This window comes from Erpetoichthys calabaricus, chromosome 2, assembly GCF_900747795.2.
Source record: "Erpetoichthys calabaricus chromosome 2, fErpCal1.3, whole genome shotgun sequence".
Classification (NCBI taxonomy): Eukaryota; Metazoa; Chordata; class Cladistia; order Polypteriformes; family Polypteridae; genus Erpetoichthys; species Erpetoichthys calabaricus.
In genome coordinates this window covers 76,135,669-76,160,214 of record NC_041395.2, presented here as the reverse complement: position 1 = coordinate 76,160,214, position 24,546 = coordinate 76,135,669, and the positions used below count along the sequence as shown (strand labels likewise).

Here is a 24,546-nt window from a genome sequence, read left to right as displayed (position 1 = left end):
CTTATTAGTTTACAATGCTGTTTGGAAAATTAAAAAAATCATGCATACGCTTACAAAGAAAGCAATGTAGGCTGTAACTAAAGCCCTTTCCAAAAAAAAAAAACATTACAAGTACTAATGACACTATACTACAATCACATAAACATAAAACAATTTCCATTTAAAACCATTAGTTTAAAAAGATAAGCAAGTGACAGAGTTGAAATAAAACATAAGGTATGCATGTCAGAAAATATCTTTTGCTTTTCCCCTTTGTAATGGCATGAGAAACCTTATAAGAAGGCCACAAAGAGCAGTTCAATAACAATAGACCCAATTTGTTAAATTATGTGGTAAATATGTGACAAATGTATGGAGCAGAGAATCCTAGTTTACACACTGTTGTAAAACACACTAACCAGCTAAGGTGGCTGACATGATAATATGGGCAGAACTGGAGCGTGGGTTGACAATGTGTTCTTGGACCAGGAAGCGGGCAATCTCCACCACAGAGTCAAAGGAACGTTTCAAGATCTTCTCAGCCCAGTCGCAGATGAGAGTGCATGCAGCATCTGTCACTTCATTATTGTATGTCTGAACGAGTTCTGTTAACTCTGACTATAAAGGAAAAAAGAGATAAAGTGATTGGGTGGAATTGTAAAATGCTGCATTAAACATCTACTAAACGTCTAAACATGCAAAGCTGTTGTAGCAGAAAATTATGCAATGGGATTCTCCATTATTTTCCAAATTAGAGTATTTATTATTTTAATTATATCAAAGTTAAAACGTATACATTATTTGCTTTACAAAATACTGTAATTTTGTATTTTATCTAAAAAATACAATAAATTATCTTACCTGGCTTTAAACATTATTAGCATGTATTTGCACAAATATTGACCATGATCTTGTATTTCCTCTGTTGTATGAATTTATCAAAATGCTGTTTTTAATAACAGTAATATACTGTTTTTATTGTATATTTGGTAAGTACCATTACCTAAGACAAAATATAAGATCAGGATGCATTCAATTATTCAAATACTTTTATTTGCTTTTTAAACAATTGGTGCATAGGCAGGTTAAGTGAACCTCTCAAAGTCACATAGCCAGTCTGTGTTTCTCGGAAAAGTAAATGCTAGTACCCCACCTCTGGTTTGCACAATAACTACTAACCCAAATTTCAAGAAAATCTGCAATAAAACTATAAAGTGTCAAAGAAGAGGTACGCAGTAAACAGCAAGAGTACAGATAACCCAACCATTCATCCACCCATCCATCCACTTATTAACTCATGAAGTCCAATGCAGAACCATAAGGAGGTAGAACCAAGACTACAATGTGCGTTTTTATGTAAAATGTACTTCTGTATTCAAGGTCCCTGTCCAAATACTAACTTCCTTGTTTGCACTTTCAACCACAAATTGAGCATATTAATTATTAATCTCAAACCATTCTGCTCTCTGCCTGTACTAAAGCATTTTACTGACTTTATAAAAAATGCTTACGTTTTGGCCAGTTTATCTGCTGCATATCTTAGCAGCTACAAAGATCATTCTTCCATGTCTTATGAGAGGCAACAAAAGAAGCTCTTTCAGCAATATAAAAAGTAACATACTGCATACTTTCAGATTTCTAGTGTTATTGTTACTAGTAAGATTTATATTTTAAGCACTGTGCTTTTAGATAATTCAGCATGCTGACAACAAACCTTAATTCATTAAATGAGTACTGATTGTTTAAATTAAGTCTTACTGGGTCATTCCTTAGGTCCAAACTTGGAAGCAGAGGCATATTTAGCACCGTCTTTCTCCTGATGCCACTGTAGCAGTATGTAAGATGAATAAGTTAAAGAACACATATTTTATTTTCATAGTTCTTGATCTCAAATGTAATACTAACACTTTTGTAACTTTATTGTTTTAAATGTGATACTGATGCCTTACCAATCATTTTACTCACTGATAGAAGAACGGCAGCCATTCATCCATTTCCAACCTGCTTATAAGTTAATATTACAAGGAGCCAGGGTTTGTGCAGTTCTCATCAGGTATATGACAGAACCTTTGGGTTAGATTTCACACCATGGCAGGGTATTACCACACTCACACACACATACATACCTATCTTTAATCATAACAAAATTTAACATTTAGAATCAATCCAATGTGCATATCTTAAGATTTTAGAGAAAAGTGAAGTGCATATACAAGTACAATTATATCACCACAATGACCAGCCTGTGAATCAGACACGTCTTTTTAGCTGTGAAGCAGCAGTGCCAAACACTTTATCACCATGCTTCCTTTAAGAGCTGTACCATTTACCTTACCATTTAGCTTCAACATTTTTCATATAATTATTTGCATTATTTACCCTACCTTTTAATGACCGTCTTTTAATCTAGTCATTTATATAATTTTTGGCAGACTTTTCTGTATCACTTAACATATAATTTTCTGAAAATTTATTTACTCATTTACAGAAGGAGAGTAAAGTGAAGTGTATTTAATGAGACAAGCGTATTTTGCAAATGATAACAGGGGAGAGGGACACTTTTTGCTATGCATACAACTGTATGGAGTTGTACAGTCATATGAAAAAGTTTGGGACCCCCTCTCAGTCTGCATAATAATTTACTCTACTTTCAACCAGAAAGATAACAGTGGTATGTCTTTCATTTCCTAGGAAAATCTGAGTACCAGGGTGTTTTCCGAACAAAGATTTTTAGAGAAGCAGTACTTAGTTGTATGAAATTAAATCAAATGTGAAAAACTGGCTGTGCAAAGATTTGGGTCCCCTTGTAATTTTGCTGATTTGAATGCATGTAACTGCTCAATACTGATTACTTACAACACCAAATTGGTTGGATTAGCTCGTTAAGCCTTGAACTTCATAGACAGGTTTGTCCAATCATGAGAAAAGGTATTTAAGGTGGTCAATTGCAAGTTGTGCTTCCCTTTGACTCTCCTCTGAAGAGTGACAACATGGGATCCTCAAAGCAACTCTCAAAAGATCCGAAAACAAAGACTGTTCAGTATCATGGTTTAGGGGAAGGGGAGGTTTAAACTGTCAGTTTCAACTGTAAGGAATGGAATCAGGAAACGGAAGGCCACAGGCACAGTTGCTGTTAGTTAAACCAAGGTCTGGCAGGGCAAGAAAAATACAGGAGCGGCATATGCGCAGGATTGTGAGAATGGTTACAGACAACCCACGGATCACCTCCAAAGACCTGCAAGAATATCTTGCTGCAGATGGTGTATCTGTACATCGTTCTACAATTCAGCGTGATTTGCAAAAAGAACATCTGTATGGCAGGGTGATGAGAAAGAAGCCCTTTCTGCACTCACACCACAAACAGAGTCGCTTGTTGTATGCAAATGCTCATTTAGACAAACCAGATTCATTTTGGAACAAAGTGCGTTGGACTGATGAGACAGAAATTGAGTTATTTGGTCATAACAAAAAGCACTTTGCATGGTGGAAGAAGAACACCACATTCCAAGAAAAACACCTACTTCCTACTGTCAAATTTGGTGGAGGTTCCATCATGCTGTGTGGCTAGTTCAGGGACTGGGGCCTTTGTTAAAGTCGAGGGTCGGATGAATTCAACCCACTATCAACAAATTCTTCAGGATAATGGTCAAGCATCAGTCACAAAGTTGAAGTTACGCAGGGGTTGGATATTCCAACAAGACAATGACCCAAAACACAGTTCGAAATCTACAAAGGCAGTCATGCAGAGGGAGAAATACAATGTTCTGGAATGGCCGTCACAGTCCCCTTACTTGAATATCATCGAAAATCTATGGGATGATTTGAAGCAGGGTATCCATGCTCGGCAGCCATCAAATTTAATTGAACTGGAGAGATTTTATATGGAAGAATGGTCAAAAATACCTCCATCTAGAATCCAGACACTCATCAAAGGCTATAGGAGGCGTCTAGAGGCTGTTATATTTGCAAAAGGAGGCTCAACTAAGTATTGATGTAATATCTCTGTTGGGGTGCCCAAATTTATGCACCTGTCTAATTTTGCTACGATGCATATTGCATATTTTCTGTTAATCCAATAAACTGCTCACTGCTGAAATAGTACTGGTTCCATAAGGCATGTCATATATTAAAAGGAAGTTGCTACTTTGATAGCTCACCTAATGATAAACAAAAAATCCAAAGAATTAAGAGGGGTTCCCAAACTTTTTCATATGACTGTATTTAAATATTAATGTAATTGTATGTTTGGTTATAAATCTTCAAGGAGCTTGAGGGAAGAAGCAGGAGCCAAACAAACAAGTGGTTTATTACTCAATAAAAAAATCCTACTCACGCCCACAATCACTCATACCAGGTTGTATTAGTATCACCAATAAATTGAAAATGCTTGTTTTAGGTATGGGATGCAAAAAAGAATTGAAAATAAATCACAATTGAAAACACTTGTACCAAACTTAGATCAAGTTTAGACTCCCATTGTAAAACAACCAAGGATCCCAGTCAGAAACTTGTTATATTTGTACTATGTGTATAATCCTGTTCATTGCTCTGCATTCACATTAGGCAGTTTTTGTTAAAGTGAGTGTTATGGTCAATGTCTGCTGTAGCAATAAAGACTCTGGCCCATGCATGCACAGTGGACTGAACTGTGTAAAGGAGTAAGGAATATTTTGTTAACATGTTGAATATGTGTCATTGTTGAAAAGGAAAGGCTTAAAACATTTTTTTATACTATACACTTCAAGCTTCCTTGTTATTCACACTTTCTGTTTAATCACTACTTGGGTCTTTTTCTCTGTGAGATAACTTGGGGTTTGCTCCCTGCATCACTTCTATCTGGCCAAAGCACTTTGTAGCCTTTGGTGGTGAACAAGAAGAAGGATGCAACATCTAAAACGATACCTGCTACATCAAGTCTTCTAGGATTTGGCATCATACCTAGATACCATGAATAATTCTGCAACATTTAGGTATAGTAGAAAGCCTGTGGGTAATGGGCAGTCTTGTATCTATTGTGTGTAGAGATTTATTTTCTCAAGTATCTGTGCCGTCTGAAGTTTTTATTTTCCTCTTCACCTTGTTCACCTGACATTAGCACAGATTTTCAAATGGAAAAATGACTTAGTCTCTACAAATATTATGTATGTCAATTCATTTTGTTTTGATAGATTAAAATAAATCCTGAAGGAAAAATAACACTTATTTTACATTATAAATATCTGTATGAATTATGCTTGTGCAAAATGACAATAATATACAAGCTTTCGAGGCAACTCTGGTCCCTTTTTCTGGAAAGATGTAAACATCTTGATTACATCTTGCCTGAAGAAGGGGTCTGAGTTACCTCGAAAGCTTGCATATTGTAGCCAATAAAAAGTATAATTTTGCTTGACTTGATTTGCTTGATTTCATCCATAATGGCTAACACGGTTCAACACCCTACTACTATAATTATGTTTATGATATTGAAAAGCTAAGGTGTTAGATATAAATAGCTGTATAAACACTGCACAAACAAATTTTGTGATTAAACGTTTAACATGGTCCTTTAATGTTTGCAATCCAGTCGCTGATGATTTCATATAGAGTGTAGCTGCAGTAATATCCACATACAGTAGGTCTCAGATGTTCTGAAATACCAGGCATTGTCATGGCTAGGGATTTTGCAAAAGTACACTCAATAAGGTCTCTGTGGCAGAATATAATGTACACACAGTTTCTGTCAGGACAAGAATCTTGTGAGAAACCTGCCTGATTTTTGTTGTTTACTTCTTGTTTAAGGTGTTAGCACACTGTATTTGTGTTAAGAGATCATTTCAAGAAAAATTCTGTCATTACCCTTCCTTCTGCATGTATTAAGTTAATTTCATTCCTTCTTTATAGTATGATATGAAACGTCTGATTACAAATAATTTAAAAAGTAACTGTTCTAAGCTTTTTTTCCCATTTGTGTGGTTAAGAATTCATTTTCTTCTTTTTAACCTGCTGTCTATGTTTTCTAAGCTATATTCCATTTTATTTCATGATCAATTTTTCCAATATTTTTAAAATTGTATTTTAAGTCCAGAATGAATTCATGTAATCAGTGACAGGCCAATGTCCACCTGCACAACATTAGCTTAACTGTTTAACTAATACATGCTTAGTCTTCACACAAACTGAATGCAATCTTTTTGTCACAGTAAAAAGTCCAAACAAGTATTCTTAAACAAATATATTTCAAATTACATTTAATTGCCAACACCACTATTATACTATATGTTAACAATGTTTTTTTTATAGAATATAGAAGTGTTACCTGTGCCACACTTGCAACCAACTATAAATGACAAACAAAACCCCTGCCTCTATAGTGAAAAAGGATATTTGGATTGTCCTCTGCCACCAAGTCTCCTGGCTTTGATGTTGGGAAAAACATCCCTGATGATCTTTCCAAAGTTAGCTGCACTCATAGCACGGTACTGCAGGTTATCACAGTACCTCCTACAAAACAGAGAAGATTAGTTATATTTAATTAAAATAGTCCCACACAACTAAATTTGAACTTTATCGCCATTCCATCACAGAACACAGTCACACACATACACACACAATCACTGCTTGGTTAATTTAGAGTTTTCAACTAAACTATCACACATGCCTATGTAAGTGTGAAAAATCAGTAATATCCAGATAAAAATAACAAACCTTGGAATCAAGTCTGGGTTTTTGGAGCTGTGAGGCAGCATTGTTTTGTTTTGTTTTGTTTTTGTTTTTGTTCCGCCTTATACAATTTCTTGTATTAGGAATTTGTTAGTTTTCCCATACCCCTTGGGGTCAGAGCGCAGGGTCAGCCATTGTACAGCGCCCCTGGACCAATTACAGGTTAAGGGCCTTGCTCAAGGGCCCAGCAGAGTAGGATCTCTTTTGGCAGTGACGGGGATTCGAACCGGCAACCTTTTGGATACCATCGCAGATCCTTAGCCTCAGAGCCACCACTCCGCCCTATTGCTAGTCCATACTAAAGCCCATGTAACATACATGTATCAGGATTTTGAGAGTTTCTAGGCACATTTTTATGCAATTTCCACGATTTTATGGTGGTTTCTTATGCTTATTTATATATTCTTTTGGTTTCTTTTCTTATTTGTGTTTTAGCACTTGCCACAAGGCATACTGATGGCAATGAGTGAGACATTGCAATGCTGTGTCACTGCCATGTCCATTGATTTTCACTGTTCCTTGCTGGAGCTTTCAGTTGCAAGGGCATGATACTGCTTCTTAGAATAATTGTTTAATTCAAAGAGTTCTTAAAAACCACAGAAGGAAGAAAATATATATTTTTACATATAAATATATATATTTTAAAATGTTGTGCTATGGAACTGAGGGCACTGAATTAAGCAGGGGTCCTCAAATAAGAAAAAAAGATTTGATTTTGTTATTTGCGTTGCATGAGATGATAAGGCTGAAATCGTCGGAAGAAAAGTATTAACCTTTTTTTTTCTAATTTAGTTCTTTGTTTTCATTCTTGCTTCAATCCGAATGACTAACCGACAAAAGGGAGTCACTGTCTTGTTTCAGCCCTTTCTTTTCCGTCCAGCTGGCTGACCCACAAAAGCTAGGGGCTCTCCTGTCTGTCCAGCTGGCTAATTCACAAAAGGCAGTGTCTACTTTAGTGACAAGAACTGCTGATTCTAGTCCTTGCTTTCCCTGATTTTCACTTATTGTTGCTCCACTGGTAAATACTTTTGTATGATTTTGAAAGTTTTTCTATTTTTCACATTTACTTTGTTTTTGTATGAGCTCAGCACCTAGATGATTACTACCTAAAACAACTTTTTGACAATATGTATAAAAATACTGAAGAATGTCTAAAATACAGTATTTATGTAGATGCCATGTGAAGCTGAAATCACTGAATCTCTAAGTAATTTAGAAAAACAGAAGGAGCAAAGAAAAACTTATTTAGAAATAATTTAAGAGAGCTGATCCATAGAATAGTGCATTGTTTCAAAATTATAGCATAATGATGTATTTGCTTGATATCTTCTTATAATAAATAATATTATTAAATGAATGCAATACATGTGAAAATTTGATCACTATGACGAAACACAAGTGATTTTACATTCCTGCCCTTTCCACATAACTGACTGCTCATTCAGTGACAGCAGCACACAGGTAGAATAGGGCTTCATGTTCTACAATGTGCCAGAAGCAACGAAAGGTTCAGGGCTCTCAAGGTAGTAAGCTACTGGAATTACACTCCCCAAGATGACATTTCTTCTGTGCAAATTTCTTTAATAATCCCGTGGCAGCTATATCAGTAATTCTCCTTTTGAATTGTGAATTTAATTTGTAATACTGTACTACCTGCAAATAGTTATCAAGTGGTGGACTAACTATACTAGTTCATGAAACACTAGGAATACCAGACTGGATTTTGTATACTTTTAAGGAACAAGATATACACATGTTGTTCAAGCAAGGAAATATTTATTATTATTATTATTATTATTAATAATAATAAATTACCAGTCAATTCCAACTCAAGCAGTTTGTATTGGATGCATACAAAAATACTGGTCTAATTCTATTCTAAAACATTCTATGTAATTTTTGCTTTCTATACTTTTTAAAAAAAAGATCACATCTGTGTCAGATATTTTACCAACTCCACTGAGCAAAAGTAGCTCTTAAATGAGAATGGAATCAGGAGACAAAACATGGTGTTATTAACATGTAGTGGCCATTACGTGGAGGGCAATGCTCTACTAAATAAGCCCAAAACATGTAACTAAAATTATAATTCAAATAACATAGAGGAGAAGTTGAACACCAAAATAATTTAACATATGCAGAGCCAAAATGTAATATAAAAGCTGTAGTAAATTAAGAAAAGATTTCGTTGGTAAAAATTAGACTGAAGCCCTTTTTATTCACAAACTTGGACAACTTGCACAACGCTGACCTTTATACCTGGTGATGTCATGCATCATACACTTATAGTTCACCTTGCCTACCAACTCCTGCACATGGACAAATGCACAAAATAATATTCTCATATCAAAAACACAGCAGAATGTATTATTTTTTTAACAATACTAAGAACATGTCCAAATAAAAAATAAGTGAACTCATTATGTTATTTGGTCTCCCAAACCCCCTTAACGATACCTTGGTTATTTTTTCAAAGGCCAAAGAAAGAATGTAGAAATATTAAAATACAACTCAGATGATCACACATTTGAGTGAATAACAAATGAATTTCACTCAACGTTTAGCAGATTTCCCACAGTAGGGGTCAATTTCATAACAATGGCCTGGGTAGGCACTGTGCTTTGAATGCATAGCTGCCAGAGTGAGCATGTCAGGTCAGCCTTCTAACGTTCCTGCACACTATATGCATTGCCTGACAAATTTAAGATGGTCATAATAATTTACAAATGGTTTTATCAAAGACAATCAAACACACTCATCAGGAATTGGTATAAGTAGAATGTCTCTCAGTAATGGGAAAAGGCTGTAACAACCAACTTTTCCTTCCCAAACAGTACTATATTCATTGTTGACTTTACTTACTTGTATGTGTCATAAACATCCTGCTTAGGTAGGCAGGTGTCTGTGTGCTCTTCCAAGTGGCTACGAATCCAGTTACATGCATGAAGCTGATCAGCAGTACTGAAGGAACTCAGGTCATTGCTGTTAAGGAAAATGTATGATTTAAAAACATAAAAAAACTAAAGACGAAGAGGGTGTAAATTTTTAAATAGGTATTAAATATGAAAAGTCTCCACTTTGTGGCTTTAACATTTATCACCATTCATTCAAAAGTCACTGAGTTAACAGAGTACAGGACTACATCCACAACACTATGTTTATATTTAAAAATGGCATTTTAAATGAAAATGATCTATGTTCACATTAGAGGTTTCACATCTTTTACAAAAGCATCCTAGTTGATACTATAACACCCGAAAACACATATGAAATAGACCTTTGACTATAATGGGCATGTACGCAATGGCAGAAAACACCTTGAAGATACTGTTGTAGTTAAAAATACACAGTCCAGTGAAAATCAGTTTATCTTGTGCTTTATGCTCTTTCAGAAATATCAGCGTGTGCATAACTCTGCTAGCATGTTAACAGCATAGACAAAGAAAAAAGATTTTTTAACGAGCTGCAGCGAATTACCCTTGTGTCCCATTAATGCGCTGATTTCAGTCGAAAGTAATAGTCTTCAGAACTGCCAACAGTAGTCCTCTCATTAAATAAAAACACTGCCAATTTAAAAGTGACTTTTAAAATAAGTATATAGCATCTCTATGTTTATTGGCAAGAAGGACTGATTATAAGTAGCAATCGGAGTACATCTTCCACCAAACATTTGTAAAACTAACTAAATAGAGAAAACAAATAAATACATGTGTGTCTGTATTTTTGTTTTACCGTATAGTACTTTTGTATCTCTGATCTATACTTCTTGTGAGCACAACAGCATTCAACATCTGTCCACTTCTTTAAATGACTTGGTATTAATTTTGCTGCAGAAAGCTCCTGTCCTTACTGAATGGCTTACATTTAAGTAATAAACATTGATGAGAGGCGGTCAAATGAATAAGTTACATTGTATTTTCAAAGGGGCTATGACTTTTTCACTACAGCAGTAATGCCGCTGGCAACTGAATTTATTGCAAAACTGTAGCAACTGGTAAATTATTTGCTTTTGCACATGTGTACAGTATTCAAACTGTACAAAATGCAATTTAAATGCATATAGGTAAAAAACACAGAAAAAGGCATACAAAATAATATATTCCAACAAAGCCTGCTATATTGGAATATGTTTCTTTTTCCATTAAGGATGATCAATCAGGGAATGAGACGTTATAATGAGCAGGATCTAATCAAAGACTAGCCACATGATAAGCATAAACCAACCAGAGTGCAATGGAGTCAGCATTTTCAATAATCTTCATATTCAACCTTCCACAATGAAATGATGCGTTGGCATTTTTAAAAGTCTCAGGCTCTAGAGATCATTATTAGAAGTATTTGTTTTCATTGGTTGAAAATGCCAGGGTACTATTGATGAAAAGCCAAAAATGAAAACAAATGTTCGCATTTTTAAATGAAACTACTAGTGTGACTGAGGCCTAGGAAGAATAAGTATTCTACAAAAAAAATGGAATAGAGTGTGAATTACCTGCATAGATATATTGTCCATAATATTGTATATGATGTTGAGAGTGTAACAATAATAATAATAATAATAACACATTTTATTTATATAGTGCATTTCAGCATTAACTAAATAGCTTATTCTAACATAATTAAAATGTATTATGTAACAGGCAATGATAAACCTTTGTAGTATGTTTTAAAAATTCTTAAACTAATATAGGTTCTCAAAAAACATCCAAATAGCACTGACAGCAAAGCAGGAAACAACCCTGAATGCTCCACATTAGAGCTGGCAATGAACCTAATAGAATGTGGAAGAAAACCTGAGAATAAACACAGCCAAGGAGAGAATATTCAACACCTCCATCCAGACACTGACTGGGTCAGGACTTTAATTCAGTCTCATAGAGTTATGAGGCAGCACCACTAATCACTTTATCACTATGCTACCCTTGTATGAAGAATGGGACAATGCCAAACTTCGTCAAAAGTACTAAAACATAACTAAACACGAGACTAAAGGCTTTAATAAAGGCTAGTGGGGCACAGTGCTACAACACTACTAATATTTAGTGCTTGCTTTTTATTTTCTTTCCCATCATATGACTATAGCATAATCATTATGGCTGGGGTCAGGGTCAAGCTAGGTTTATTACACTCAATATAAAGTATTACAAATAATATTTGTACAGTAGGTTATCGGTGACAGTTTAATTATACTTGTTACATACATAAATATGAACAAAAAATGTAATACCTTTTTTCTCCAGCACAGGGTCCTGCTGGAAGCTGCAAGTACAGGTATAGTTTATCATTGTCTGAAAATCGCTGCACTTCTTGCTGTCAGTAAGTTAAAAAAAACAGTTTAATCAATGGCCAAGTGCACAACAAAAACAAAAAAACTTTCATGTTTACCCAGAATAGTTATCATACTTACTAAAATTGAATCCACTTTAGTTTGTATATTCTTGCTGTAAAAAAGAACCAAGGAAAAAAATAGATCATGACTGAAAAAAATATGTACTAATAACTATGAATTATAATATTTTTAATGTCTATAAGTACAGTATGTATTATTGAACTTCTTAAACCGTTTCCTAGATCTGAAAACCTGAATGTACTTATTAAAGTAATCTTTATCTTGCTATTTTTTAACTAATCCGGATTTTGTCACTTTTATTTTTTGTTCGTTATAAAACATCTTGTAATGGTTAATCAAATCAATTGAAGTAGAATATTTTATTTTTTTTTCTCTTATTACATATATGATTAGTTGCTATTACATTCTTTGAAGGACCGTGGTTTACTCAAAGTAAACCAGATAAATAAGACCCAAGGCATGCAATTCTCTTGAACCAAATGCCAGGTACCTTACACACAGACAGTATGAAATATCCCAACAACATAATGATGTGCCATTATAATGTAGGCAGAAAAAATTAAAAAGGCAGACAAATGTGGTAAAAACGAGTCTGGTTGGTGTTTTATTTACTCAATTTATTGGTGGTTTTATTGGTTTTAGCACAATGTTTTTTTAACTCATGCTGGTGCAAGGAGCACACATTAATGTGCGTGCTAATTAACAAAACAGTTACTGATTGAGCAGCACAATAATTAACATGTATCTGCTGTGAGTCATGATACATGTGATAAAAAGAATGCGGGTTGGTGCAGAGAGAGGGAGCCGTCAATGAAATGAGAGGATGAAAGTGATTGCTGGATGGACAGTTATCGCAACAAGAAGATAGGATGCATTTGCTGTGCTGACGACTGAATAAGAGGGTAGGACCTAGGGCTACGGGGATGTTCCACAGGGTGGCAAAGATTGAGTCTGCTGAGCAGTGAAGCAGACAAGATGAGTAAAAGGCACTGGAGCTTGTTGTAGCAGCAGCCGTATAAGGGAAAGATGCCCTGGGAGCTAAAGCAACTGAAGGCAGTGGCATGTTGGGTCAGTGTGGTGGATCAGGATGCAGGACTCCCATTGTCCTGAGGAGGAATAAAAGAGAGTGAATAGGATAGAACATAAAAAGTTTTTACATCTCCACCATTTAGCTTTTTAACTTTGGATTTTGTATTTATTTAACACCCTAAGACACCAATTTAGTTTTAAGGCATTTATTTCACAGATATCAAGTATTTATTGACTTATGGAAATGCACTGATTATTGCACTTGAGCACTTTATTCTCTTTGTTTTAATAAACTGCCATTCTTTTGAACATAAAGGCTCTCTTGTCTACCTACTTGCCCTTGTCCATTCTTGGCTCATGACTATTGATATCCCAGAAATGAGGTTGATGCCAGGGCTGAGGGCACCGGGGCATCACAAGTGCTTGCAGAATACACAAAGCATTCAAAGTTTATACTCCAGAACTGTGAAGCAATAGTAGTACCAGCCCTCTTGCAGGCAGTTTAAAAAAAGATGTCAAATTGTCCTCCCATTAGCTTTGAGCCATTTCCAAGCCAACATTGAATATGCACATAGAAGCATAGCTCTTCAAACCAGGTTATAACCCCAAGCAATGTGATGGTGCCTACCCTGACAAATTCATGTTGTAATCGATTCACTTTACAATTTAGGCAGATAACCCAGGCAGATAATGTGCAATGCATTCGTTGAAGTGTGTAATCTTCCCTTTTATTACTATGCGCTTTTGTTATTATATATTATTAATACTAAAAATGACTATATTATACAAAAAGAAAATGATATCCATTCAACACATCACAAGTGATATTAAGCATCATTTTGAATGCAGATACCTAGCTTGCCTACAAGGAATTCAACATGCCATCACTTACGAGATGCTGCTCTTCAGTTTCTGCAGCAGCGTGTTTGGCTCTGTCTCCTCCTCTCCTGATGAAAGCCCACTTCTTTTGGCGTTGTGCAATCCGCCCTCAGCCATGGTATTGGCTAGCTGCTTTGCATTCAACTAACAGAAGCTAGAAAAAAATACCAAAAGAAATATTTAATACATTGTTTAAAAGAAATAGCAAAACAGATTAGTTATTGAATTTATATATAAAAGTACAGTACATCTAAAAAGATGATTACTATTACTATAAAATTACCATATCACAACTCTCAAAATGTAGTACTATGTATTTTATTTCTGTGTACCAAAACCAGCCCTCAGCATTTCACACAAGGCATTATTTTAGTAAAGCATACTCCTGCTGAGCTTCTTTCATATTGCTTTCTTACATTGCCTCTTACGTATCTGAAGTCAGTCTTTTCAATTTTCCAGCTCACATCACTCCTCTCCTAACTGTGGTGAAACTTCACTTATGAAGACCCTCTGTTCAGAAGTATCCTATTTGAATGTACAGTAATTGTTCCCCTACAGAATGATCCATTTCATAATGTGGTTGACATTGGAGTACTGGAATTTGTACTGAAAACCACCCTGTATATACCTTTTGTATAAATATTTTATATGTATTGCACAATGTTTCTAAGTTTATTCCTCAACATTATGTGCATATTACATTTCATTTTTCATATGTTTATATTTGTAATTATTGTATTGTGTATTATGTACTAAATTGAAGTGGGCTTATTAAGCATAAAATGGAAAGCTGAGAATTTAAACAATTAAATATCGGTTTCTCTTTTGCACTTTGGCTTTAATGTCTATAGCTATAAAAAGCAGCAAGTATACCCTATTAAAATGGATCAGATTGCACCATGATTTAGATAATTTCCTATATTGTACTGTATATTCAGATGTGAATCTTCCATCATGCTCCTACACATTGCCAAAGGTATTTTGAAATTAAATATTGAATAATATGTATTGTAATAATATGCCATTTTCGGCTTTAAATATTTTCTGTAGTTAAGTGTGTCACATAATGCTACATAATGTAAGCAGATAGAGCATTACTGGTTGAGTACAAGTGCATATTTTTATTCCACTGTCTGCTGTAAATCTTAGCTTTTGTACCCCCAATGTAAATTTTATTATTATTTTGCACATATATTTTGTTTCTCTTTATGTAACAATTTTTATCAGTTTGTTTGTGACGCCACTGTGGCACAATTTTAGTTCATGTTATTCTCGTGAGAATACATTACTGAGAATGAGAGTTGCAGTGGAACAGCATGTAATGTCACCATAACTGCAATTATTTAAGTAGGAGGTGCAGGTTCACCAGAATCCAAGTTAAAAACTAAATGAAAAGAGTGGCTCACAGAGGTTAATTAGGAAAAGATTTAAAAGGCAGCTATGGCTTTGCTGTTTTCATCAGAGGTTTAGTAGAGTTTTTGGACTTTAATGCTTATGCTGTTTTATTTCCTACTTCTGACCCCTGCCTCTTTTTTGACTACCCTTTGTTTTGCCTCTTTTAGTCTGCCCACTTCCTGGTCCTTAATTCATTCTCTACCAGAGCAAGTTTTTTTTGTTCACAACATCATCTTTATAAATTCCATTCAGGGTTTTGTAGCTTTGGAACTGAGATATAACAGTAGCCTTGTGTGCTTAAAATGATGCCAGTGGTATTCAGGGCCATCTTAACAGCATTTTAGGCCCCCGGGCAAAGCAGTGCACTGGAGCCCCTACCTACACAACCACTCAGCAAGTCTCAACATACATAGATTAGCGTGGGGCCTCCGGGAAACTGCCCAGTGTGGCCATGCGTTAAGACGGCCTTGGTGGTATTTGAAACTTAAAACAATCAACTATATTCCCAATGAAACATAGGAATTTTTCTATCAGTTTAAGCTTATGAATATTGCTACTGCATTCAGATCAAAAGTATTCACTAAGTCTGTAAGCTTTTTGTTGGCCTGTGTGATCTTCAATTGTGCAATCTTCCTGTTTGAGCTCTCATCATCTTAGGAAAATCAAAAACAAAAAGAGGTGCTTCCATATCTTGATTAAGTTATAGATATAAGTGTGCAATCATCCTTACATTTATATAATGAATATGTGCTTTACTCGCTCTAGAAAGTTATTATATTTACAGTAGACAAATAATACATTACTGTGGACAAATTTGGACACTAGGTGAGAACTCTTTTGTTTCACTGACAGAATATCATCTTTCTCTCCCTCTAACAGGCTGACACTTTAGCTGAGCCTACCCCTCAGTGCTTAGAAACAGAAGGATAAATACTGTCTCTCAATATTACATTTTACAAGTAATTTACAACACCGTCATTTTACAAGTGTCTCATATTCTGTACAATTAATTAAAACTGACTGTGTTGACCCTGATATGTATTTCTGAAATCAGGATTTGTGGTGGTTTGAAATACTGAAGTTTTTAAGAAACAAATCGTGCGAAATGCCTGTTAGTGTATGAAGTTCATCAAAGACTTGACAAGATGTTAGAACAATTAAACTGTGCCACTGGGCACTGCACAGAAAATTAAACATGTTAAGTATTCAGCAATGTCATCTTTAGCTAAATAACAATAAAAGTAACTACCGGTACTAATAAGTAGTGGCATGCTTTAGTCTGGTTTGCTGTATGACATCTTTTTAATCTGTGTTGTTGTCGTTGGTTTGAGCTGCATGCATACTGTTGGACTACTGCCTGTCTCTTTCTATAGAAGTGGAAGATGAAACCTAAAAATTTGACCTTTAACTTTAGTGTCATTATCACAAAACTATATACAACAGCAGCAAGTAATAAAAAAAACATATAAAACACATAACATAATATGACAATAAAAAGATTGCACTTATGCCCCAAACAATACAAGTCATCAAAAATAAACATAATTTAGGTTAGATGAAGGTGTTTAGAGATCTGGGGAAACTGAGGATAATCAAAAGTTTTTATTGACCAGAGAGACAACAGAAGGAAAGAAGCTCTTTACATGCGGAGTGGTTTTTGTCCTAAGTGACCACTAACATTTATGTGATGGTAATAACTGACATATGTGGATTCCTGAGTGAGGTAAACTTTTATTAAAATAGCTAAAAGTCACTCCATTATATGGGAAGAGAAGGACAGCTTCAGACAGTTTCTTCCTGCTACAGTCTTACATTTTAAGTATTACTGGTTCAGAGTATTCTTTACTTTAAAAAAGCATCATTCTGAATAAGGCTGATCTCACCTTTGTTAGTGTTGCCTTAAGAGACAATGAAGAATTTTGAAAGGTTTTTGGCTTTCTAATTGGTGCAGGTATTACTTTTTACTTTCCAGTGATTAGAACTTCACCTCCACAGGACCTGTAACACAGTCAAGGACAGTTAATCAGTGATAAATACAGTACAGTATATTAAAGATTCTGAACCTGCTTATTCTAACATAGCATTACACAAAGGCCAGAATCTGTCACAACATCACTGGGCACATGGCAGGAACCAACCCGTCACAAGGCACACTCTCATACATGCCCTCAAAAAAACTTCTATCTTGTCCAATTTATATCAGCCAGTTTCCTAACCTGAACATCTCTAACATATGGGAAGAGAACCCATGCAGCCAAAAGGAGAGTGTGTCAACTCCATGTTGGCAGCAGGTATGGCAGGATTTGAATGCCAGACTCTTGGAACTTAGAGACAGTTATAAAACAATGAGCACTGCATCACAGAAAATGACAGTAAAAAAAAAAACTGGCAAATTACAAATGTTATAGATATATACCCACGTTTATGAATATTTAATTAAATGTTACATCAAAAGCAGTTTGCTGCTCTGGTATCAAACCTCATAATCATATTCCTACTGAATTACCTATCTCAGATCACAAAATGATCACATTTGATGTTAGCATACATCTCAGTAAATCAAAGGTTCAGCGTGTAATTTCATTTCGTAATGTCAAGCGTGTAAACCCAGAGACCCTTATAGATTTATTGCAATCCCAGCCTGTTCTCCTTCCGCTACCACACCATCAGAATTAGTAGGCCATTACAATGCTGCTCTATCCTCTGCCTTTGATACACTAGCTCCCTTAAAAACACGGACTGTTTCATTTATTCGCACTGCTCCCTGGTTTACATCTGAACTCCGTCAGTGCACATACCTCAGTGCAAGACACATGACAGCCCGCATGGAGTTTGCTAAAAGACACCTGAAGGACTCTGAGATGGTGAGAAATAAGATTCTCTGGTCTGATGAGACCAAGATAGAACTTTTTGGCCTTAATTCTAAGCGGTATGTGTGGAGACAACCAGGCACTGCTCATCACTTGTCTAATACAGTCCCCACAGTGAAGCATGGTGGTGGCAGCATCATGCTGTGGGGCTGTTTTTCAGCTGCAGGGACAGGATGACTGGTTGCAATCGAGGGAAAGATGAATGCGGCCAAGTACAGGGATATCCTGGACAAAAACCTTCTCCAGAGTGCTAAGGACCTCAAACTGGGCCGAAGGTTTACCTTCCAACAAGACAATGACCCTAAGCACACAGCTAAAATAACGAAGGAGTGGCTTCACAACAACTCTGTGACTGTTCTTGAATGGCCCAGCCAGAGCCCTGACTTAAACCCAATTGAGCATCTCTGGAGAGACCTAAAAATGGCTGTCCACCAACGTTTACCATCCAACCTGACAGAACTGGAGAGGATCTGCAAGGAGGAATGGCAGAGGATCCCCAAATCCAGGTGTGAAAAACTTGTTGCATCTTTCCCAAGAAGACTCATGGCTGTATTAGCCCAAAAGGGTACTTCTACTAAATACTGAGCAAAGGGTCTGAATACTTAGGACCATGTGATATTTCAGTTTTTCTTTTTTAATAAATCTGCAACAATTTCAAAAATTCTTTTTTTTTGTCTGTCAATATGGGGTGCTGTGTGTACATTAATGAGGGAAAAAATTAATTTAAATGATTTTAGCAAATGGCTGCAATATGACAAAGAGTGAAAAATTGAAGGGGGTCTGAATACTTTCCGTACCCACTGTATTACACTGATTCTCTCTCAACTTCACTGGCTCCCTGTTAACTACAGAATACTATATAAAATACTGCTCTTAACATTTAAAGCTCTCCACCACTTTGCTCCCCCCTACCTCACTGATCTCCTACAGACTTACACTCCTGCTCACTAACTCAGATCCTCCTCTGCAGCTCTACTTTCTGTACTGCACATCAAACTCTGTTCTATGGGAGCTCGAGCGTCTCTCATAGTACTCCTCAACTCTGGAATTCTCTTCCCTCTCATATACGTCAGCTCGAATCAATAACACATTTTAAAACTGCCCTCAAAATTTATCTTTTCAAGCTGGCATACCAATTGTGAATTCTACACTGTTACTCCCTGTTATCTTTGTTTGTTTGCTAATTATTGCTTTGTGATTTATCATTCTCTTGTTTTTATTTTACTAATGTTGTTTAATTTTATTGTAAGGTGACCTTGAGTGCTAAGAAAGGCGCCTATTAAATAAAATGTATTATTATTATTATTATTATTAAAAACTGATACTGTGAGGCTGATGTCACTTGGCTTGCCAACCACAGTTGCCAATCATGTCACTAGACCATGTCAATGAAAATCAATGGGCATGTCAAATTTTCAAACCTTCCAGTGCAGTCATGCTTACCCCTTTTGAGACAGCCAATAGCATGCTGCCTGACGAAGCTGAGGCTGTATGAACGGTTCACAGGTATGGCGAGTTCAGCTGCAGGCTCAGGTCTTTTTTTATTTTTCCATTCTGTTGTGGTATGTAAAACAAAAGATATCCATCCTTCACTTTTTATCCAGCTTATCCAGTTTAGGATAGTAAATGAATATGTAAAAATTAATAAAACTGAAGAATTCCCATACAACAGTTATATATATTTCAGACGTGATCCAAACGTTAATTAAAAAAATATTTCAAATGTTTTTCTACTCTTATGAATCTGAGATTACAAGACATTGACTTTTAACAGTTGATCCTCATTGTAAATCTCTATATATATAAAATCCCTATGTGCGTCCAGGTGTCCGTGTGTGTGTGTCTTCTGGTGAAGTGCGCATGCGTGGGGCACGGTGCTATGCGCAAAATTACTGTCACAGAAAGTTTGAGGCATTTTACGGAAATACAAACCAGTATTACTGCGAGAGGAAATTAAAGGTACACAATACAGTGACTCATATTACAGCCACATACAAGCCAGTATTACTGTCAGAGGAGATTAAAGGCATATTACCGACGCGCACGCCTGTATTACCGCCAGAGAAAATTAAAGGTATATTACGGACGTACAGACGTACAAGCCAGCGGACGTACAAGACGGTATCCTTCAGTAAGGGCGCGCACAGGCATCCTTCAATAAGGGCGCGCACAAAAAGGCGAGCCTCAAAAGGATGACCTCAATTGGGCGCAACGAATAAAGGCGCACGTAAATAAAGATCTGCACCTGTTGCTCTTCACATATTCCAGAGCCATTTGAACTAAATTATCTACGCGCCCTTATTGAATTACAGCCACATACAAGCCAGTATTACTGTCAGAGGAAATTAAAGGCATATTACCGACGTGCATGCCTGTATTACCGCCAGAGAAAAGTAAAGGTATATTACGGATGTACAAGACAGTATTACTGTCACAGAAAATTAAAGACACACAATACACGGCGGCAGCCCACGAAGAACAGTCAGCTCAGCAAGTAAACATCAACAAAAGAAAGGCTGAAAGAAAGAAGAATTCGACCAACAAAAAGAATGAGGTCCAAGTCCCTTGCCATTTAATATAGACTGTTCCTACTAATGTTTATGCACTACTGTTCTAGAGCCCGTTATTGTAACGGGCTAAATGACTAGTTTTTATAATAATAAAATATTTTATTTTAAGAAAGACTTCATCATGCTCAAGCAGTTACAAAATCTCTTAATTTTTCCACTGACTATAACCTGCGGAGAATCTAAACACATTAAGAACAGGCTTATATTTTTAAAACCTTTATACATTTCAGTTTATGTACCAAAAGTGAACAGATACTGAATGTACTCATAAGTAGAAAACCTACTAACACTGATAGTGATTAAGGCGTGTTAATTTTATATGTGACAGTTACTTGAACCCACAGAGGTCGAATTTCATCCAATGTAACATAACTGGAGAACCAGAGGACATTTTGTGAGGAATTTCTTAGATCTTGATATGGGAATGAGCACTAAGCAGGGGTTCTCAGTCATGGGTGTGGATGGCCAATATGGCCAGTTTTTTCAATCCATACATTTAACCATTCTTTTTTTTCTAACTCGTTTATGCAGTTCAGGGTCTCAGGGCACCAGCATCTATCATAAAGAACTAACCGTGGACCATTCCTCATCCATTCAAATTAAACAGAGTTACCATTTCACTTTTTCAGGATGAGGAAGGAAAACCCACATGTATACAATTAAATTATTTAATTATATCGCTTGCTTGTGCTGTTATTCTGCCTTGACAAAAATATGCATACAAATAAAAACACTGTGAAATGTGACAATGAATACATAATAACAACATGAAATATGAATATAATTAACTGTCATGAAACATGTATTTTGTTGGGTATTTATTTAATTATGTCTTCCAGCGACACTGCACACAACAGGAAACAAGCCCTGAAATAAAACTGTCACTTGCACTTGTCAAAGTTGAAGGGTGGGCTCTAGCAAGTACTGTTTTTTGAGATGTGCTTTGCTTAATTCAAATTTGTGACTGTGCATGTTGGATACAAGTACAAGACAAAGTTGCCCAAAATTCATGTGCAAAGCAGTGAGTTTATTTCAAGAAACACCAAATTCATCATTAGGAGCCTGCATCTCAAGTGTCTGCTGGAAATGTGACCCTCGATTGCCTTAAGGTCTCCGTCCACTCTACCTACAATTCACCAATCAAACCTTGATGGATGAAAATGAGTGTTACGTGAAGAAATACATAAACACATAGACAACAAAAATATATTTTGTGACACCTCTATTTACAGTTAAAATTCACGTTGTTATTATTTATTGTCACATTTCACAGAACATTTGCGTATTTATTTATTTAAATTTATCCTAAATATTCATCCGTATTTATCTCCCGATCAACTGACACTGACCCACAAAGAAGTAAAAAAAATTTTTCCCTGGTCTGGCGTTGGCTTTTGACGGCCCCGCTTCTGAGGACATCATCTTAACAGTTCTAAAGACCTGGGTTGCTCACTTTCGCCCCATTTGTCATTTCTTTCCAAATGTATATTACTAAAATACGTCATGCGCTTCAGCATTCCATTCATCCATCCATTATCCAACCTGCTATATCCTAACTACTGGGTCACGGGGGTCTGCTGGAGCCAATCCCAGCCAACACAGGTCGCAAGGCAGGAAACAAACCCCGGGCAGGGCGCACACACACACACCAAGCACACAGTTGGGTCAATTTAGGATCACCAATGCACCTAACCTGCATGTCTTTGGACTATTGGAGGAAACCCACACACACACGGGGAGAACATGCAAACTTCAGCATTCCTCTAACCCGAAATCGATTATGATGGATTAAGAATCTTTTATTAAAGCAGGCAGCTCTTGATAAACACATGAACTAGTAGCGGGTTAACAAAACAAGAGGCTACTAAAATTGTGAATGAATCTGTTTAAGGAAAAAACAAGCCATTATAGTCTGTGAACTTTACCAACCGATGACACTGAAATTAATGCTAAAAATATTTCGAATTCGTAGCAATAACTGGCTTGTTATTAAAATTATAATAATAATTTAAAATAATAACCGCCGTCACTCTAGTATGGGGCTCGAGAATCCCTGCTATTGACAAAAACGCACATTCACGTACGGTATAGGTGGCTTTGGCCCCTCCCACTACAGAATAACTGGCTCACCAGACCTGAGCCAACGAACTCCGAGGCAAAGCGATAAGCTCGTCCTGCAGGCCAGACCATTTGCAGGAACAGTCATTCTGGTGTACATGTTGTAACGTTTGTGTAGATTCCGCGAAAACATCTATACTATTGTATCGAACATGCGGCTTAAAATAGTACGGCATTGCGAAGCACGAATAATCACACTGGGTGCGCCGACTTGCTACAGCACTCCACCTTCGTGATAAACAAAACTAGCAGTCAGTTGTTTCATTTTGCACTCCACTGCGGTCTTTAAGACGAATCATGTTTATTGACATTAATCAAAGCACTACAATCGCGACAGCAGCAATGAACTGGCATCTTTCTGGATGACAGCGTAGTAGATTGCGCGCGCCTGTCACTCCCACCCAAACACATGAACCGCCTGCTTCTGCGCGGGTTACTTTCCTGCGCCAATAACGTAGTCGCAATGACCCGTTTAGTATTTTATACAAATGTAAGCGTTCATTTACAGAATCGTTCGAACACTGGTCAGTTTCGTGAAAAAATGTAAGCTTTACTATACGCTAGTTGAACTAGTTACACGTTTCGTTTTACAAATCCCAAACAACCTATTTATCAGATAAACACATGAGGTATAAATAGTTTTTGAAAAATCATTCCATACAGTTATTAAAGTTACGCGTTAAACAGTTTTAATAAAAAAAGAAAGTAAGTACCTGACTCTGTCTAGTGAATACTGCGAAAAAAAATCCCCTTTCGCTTTTTTCTGATTGGACAGTCTGGTTTCCATCTGCCTGGCTACGGAGTAAACGGTGTTTTGATTGGTTTCTTATTTGCATTCTGCCCAGATACAAGATAATTTAAGTTTTTATTGGCTGGCCGTCCATTTCACAAGCTATTTTATTGCGATTGGGCTTACAGTTTGTTGATCAACAAAGGCACTGGCCTGTTCGACTGCACATTATTTTAACGCGCAGCGTTTCTGCTTAGTAACAGAGTTTTGATTGGTGAAAATAGATTTTTTTGCAGTAGGATGTTCAAGGTAGGTTGGACGTTTACGCTGACTTTGGCAGAAGTGGAGAAAACCGGAAATGTTCACACCCAGTGTTATTTTTGTTCTTTTTACTATGCAAGAAGTGAAATATTTAACAAGTTTAAGTGACCACCATTGGTTTGTTCTAATGAATGTATTTTTCAGGGACCCTCTTGCTTATCTTGTGAATTATGAAGTAAGACTCAATATGTTAAGATGTTATAGCAAATGCTTGGTCTTCTGCCTAGGATAAGAAAATACTAAAGCAAGGTCACTCCTCGTGTCACCCAGTGACGTACCCTTGCCAAACTGGGGCACTGGGCGGAATTTTCTTCTTAATACCCCACCCCTCTCCCTGAATCTACTACATTAGTATTTCTTTTAACAGCTACAATTTTAACAATGCATGAATAAATAAATAAACAAAGAAGCTCGCATCACAAACATAACTGGAACTTTTTAACGTCAAATAAAAATACACTTTCAAGTTTTGATTATTAAAAAAAGGTATGTTTAGGGGTTTCCTCTAATAATAATAATAATAAAAATAATAATGGTCTATAGCAGGGGTAGGCAACGTCGGTCCTGGAGTGCCACAGTATGTGCAGGTTTTTGTTCCAACCCAGT

At 36.3% G+C, this 24,546-nt stretch overlaps 1 protein-coding gene across 4 annotated transcripts in view; it reads right to left on the bottom strand.

Moving 5' to 3' along the window:
• The window catches only part of rfx5 (regulatory factor X, 5), a 41,835-nt gene extending 18,179 nt beyond the window's left edge, over nt 1-23,656 (bottom strand). For 3 of the 4 annotated variants that reach the window (XR_007934101.1, XR_007934102.1, XM_028793944.2), the window contains exons 1-9: nt 23,603-23,656; nt 17,215-17,329; nt 13,950-14,090; nt 12,086-12,119; nt 11,906-11,988; nt 9,544-9,663; nt 6,346-6,462; nt 1,738-1,816; nt 399-597 (exon numbers count right to left, since the gene is read on the bottom strand). Coding sequence is in view for 1 of the 4 variants with exons in the window: in XM_028793944.2 (XP_028649777.1) it covers nt 399-597; nt 1,738-1,816; nt 6,346-6,462; nt 9,544-9,663; nt 11,906-11,988; nt 12,086-12,119; nt 13,950-14,053 (736 nt within the window). In the remaining 3 variants the exon portion in view is untranslated. The remainder of the gene's footprint in view (nt 1-398; nt 598-1,737; nt 1,817-6,345; nt 6,463-9,543; nt 9,664-11,905; nt 11,989-12,085; nt 12,120-13,949; nt 14,091-17,214; nt 17,330-23,602) is intronic. The other variant, XR_007934103.1, reaches the window with a different exon arrangement.
• Nucleotides 23,657-24,546: the final 890 nt, after the last annotated feature.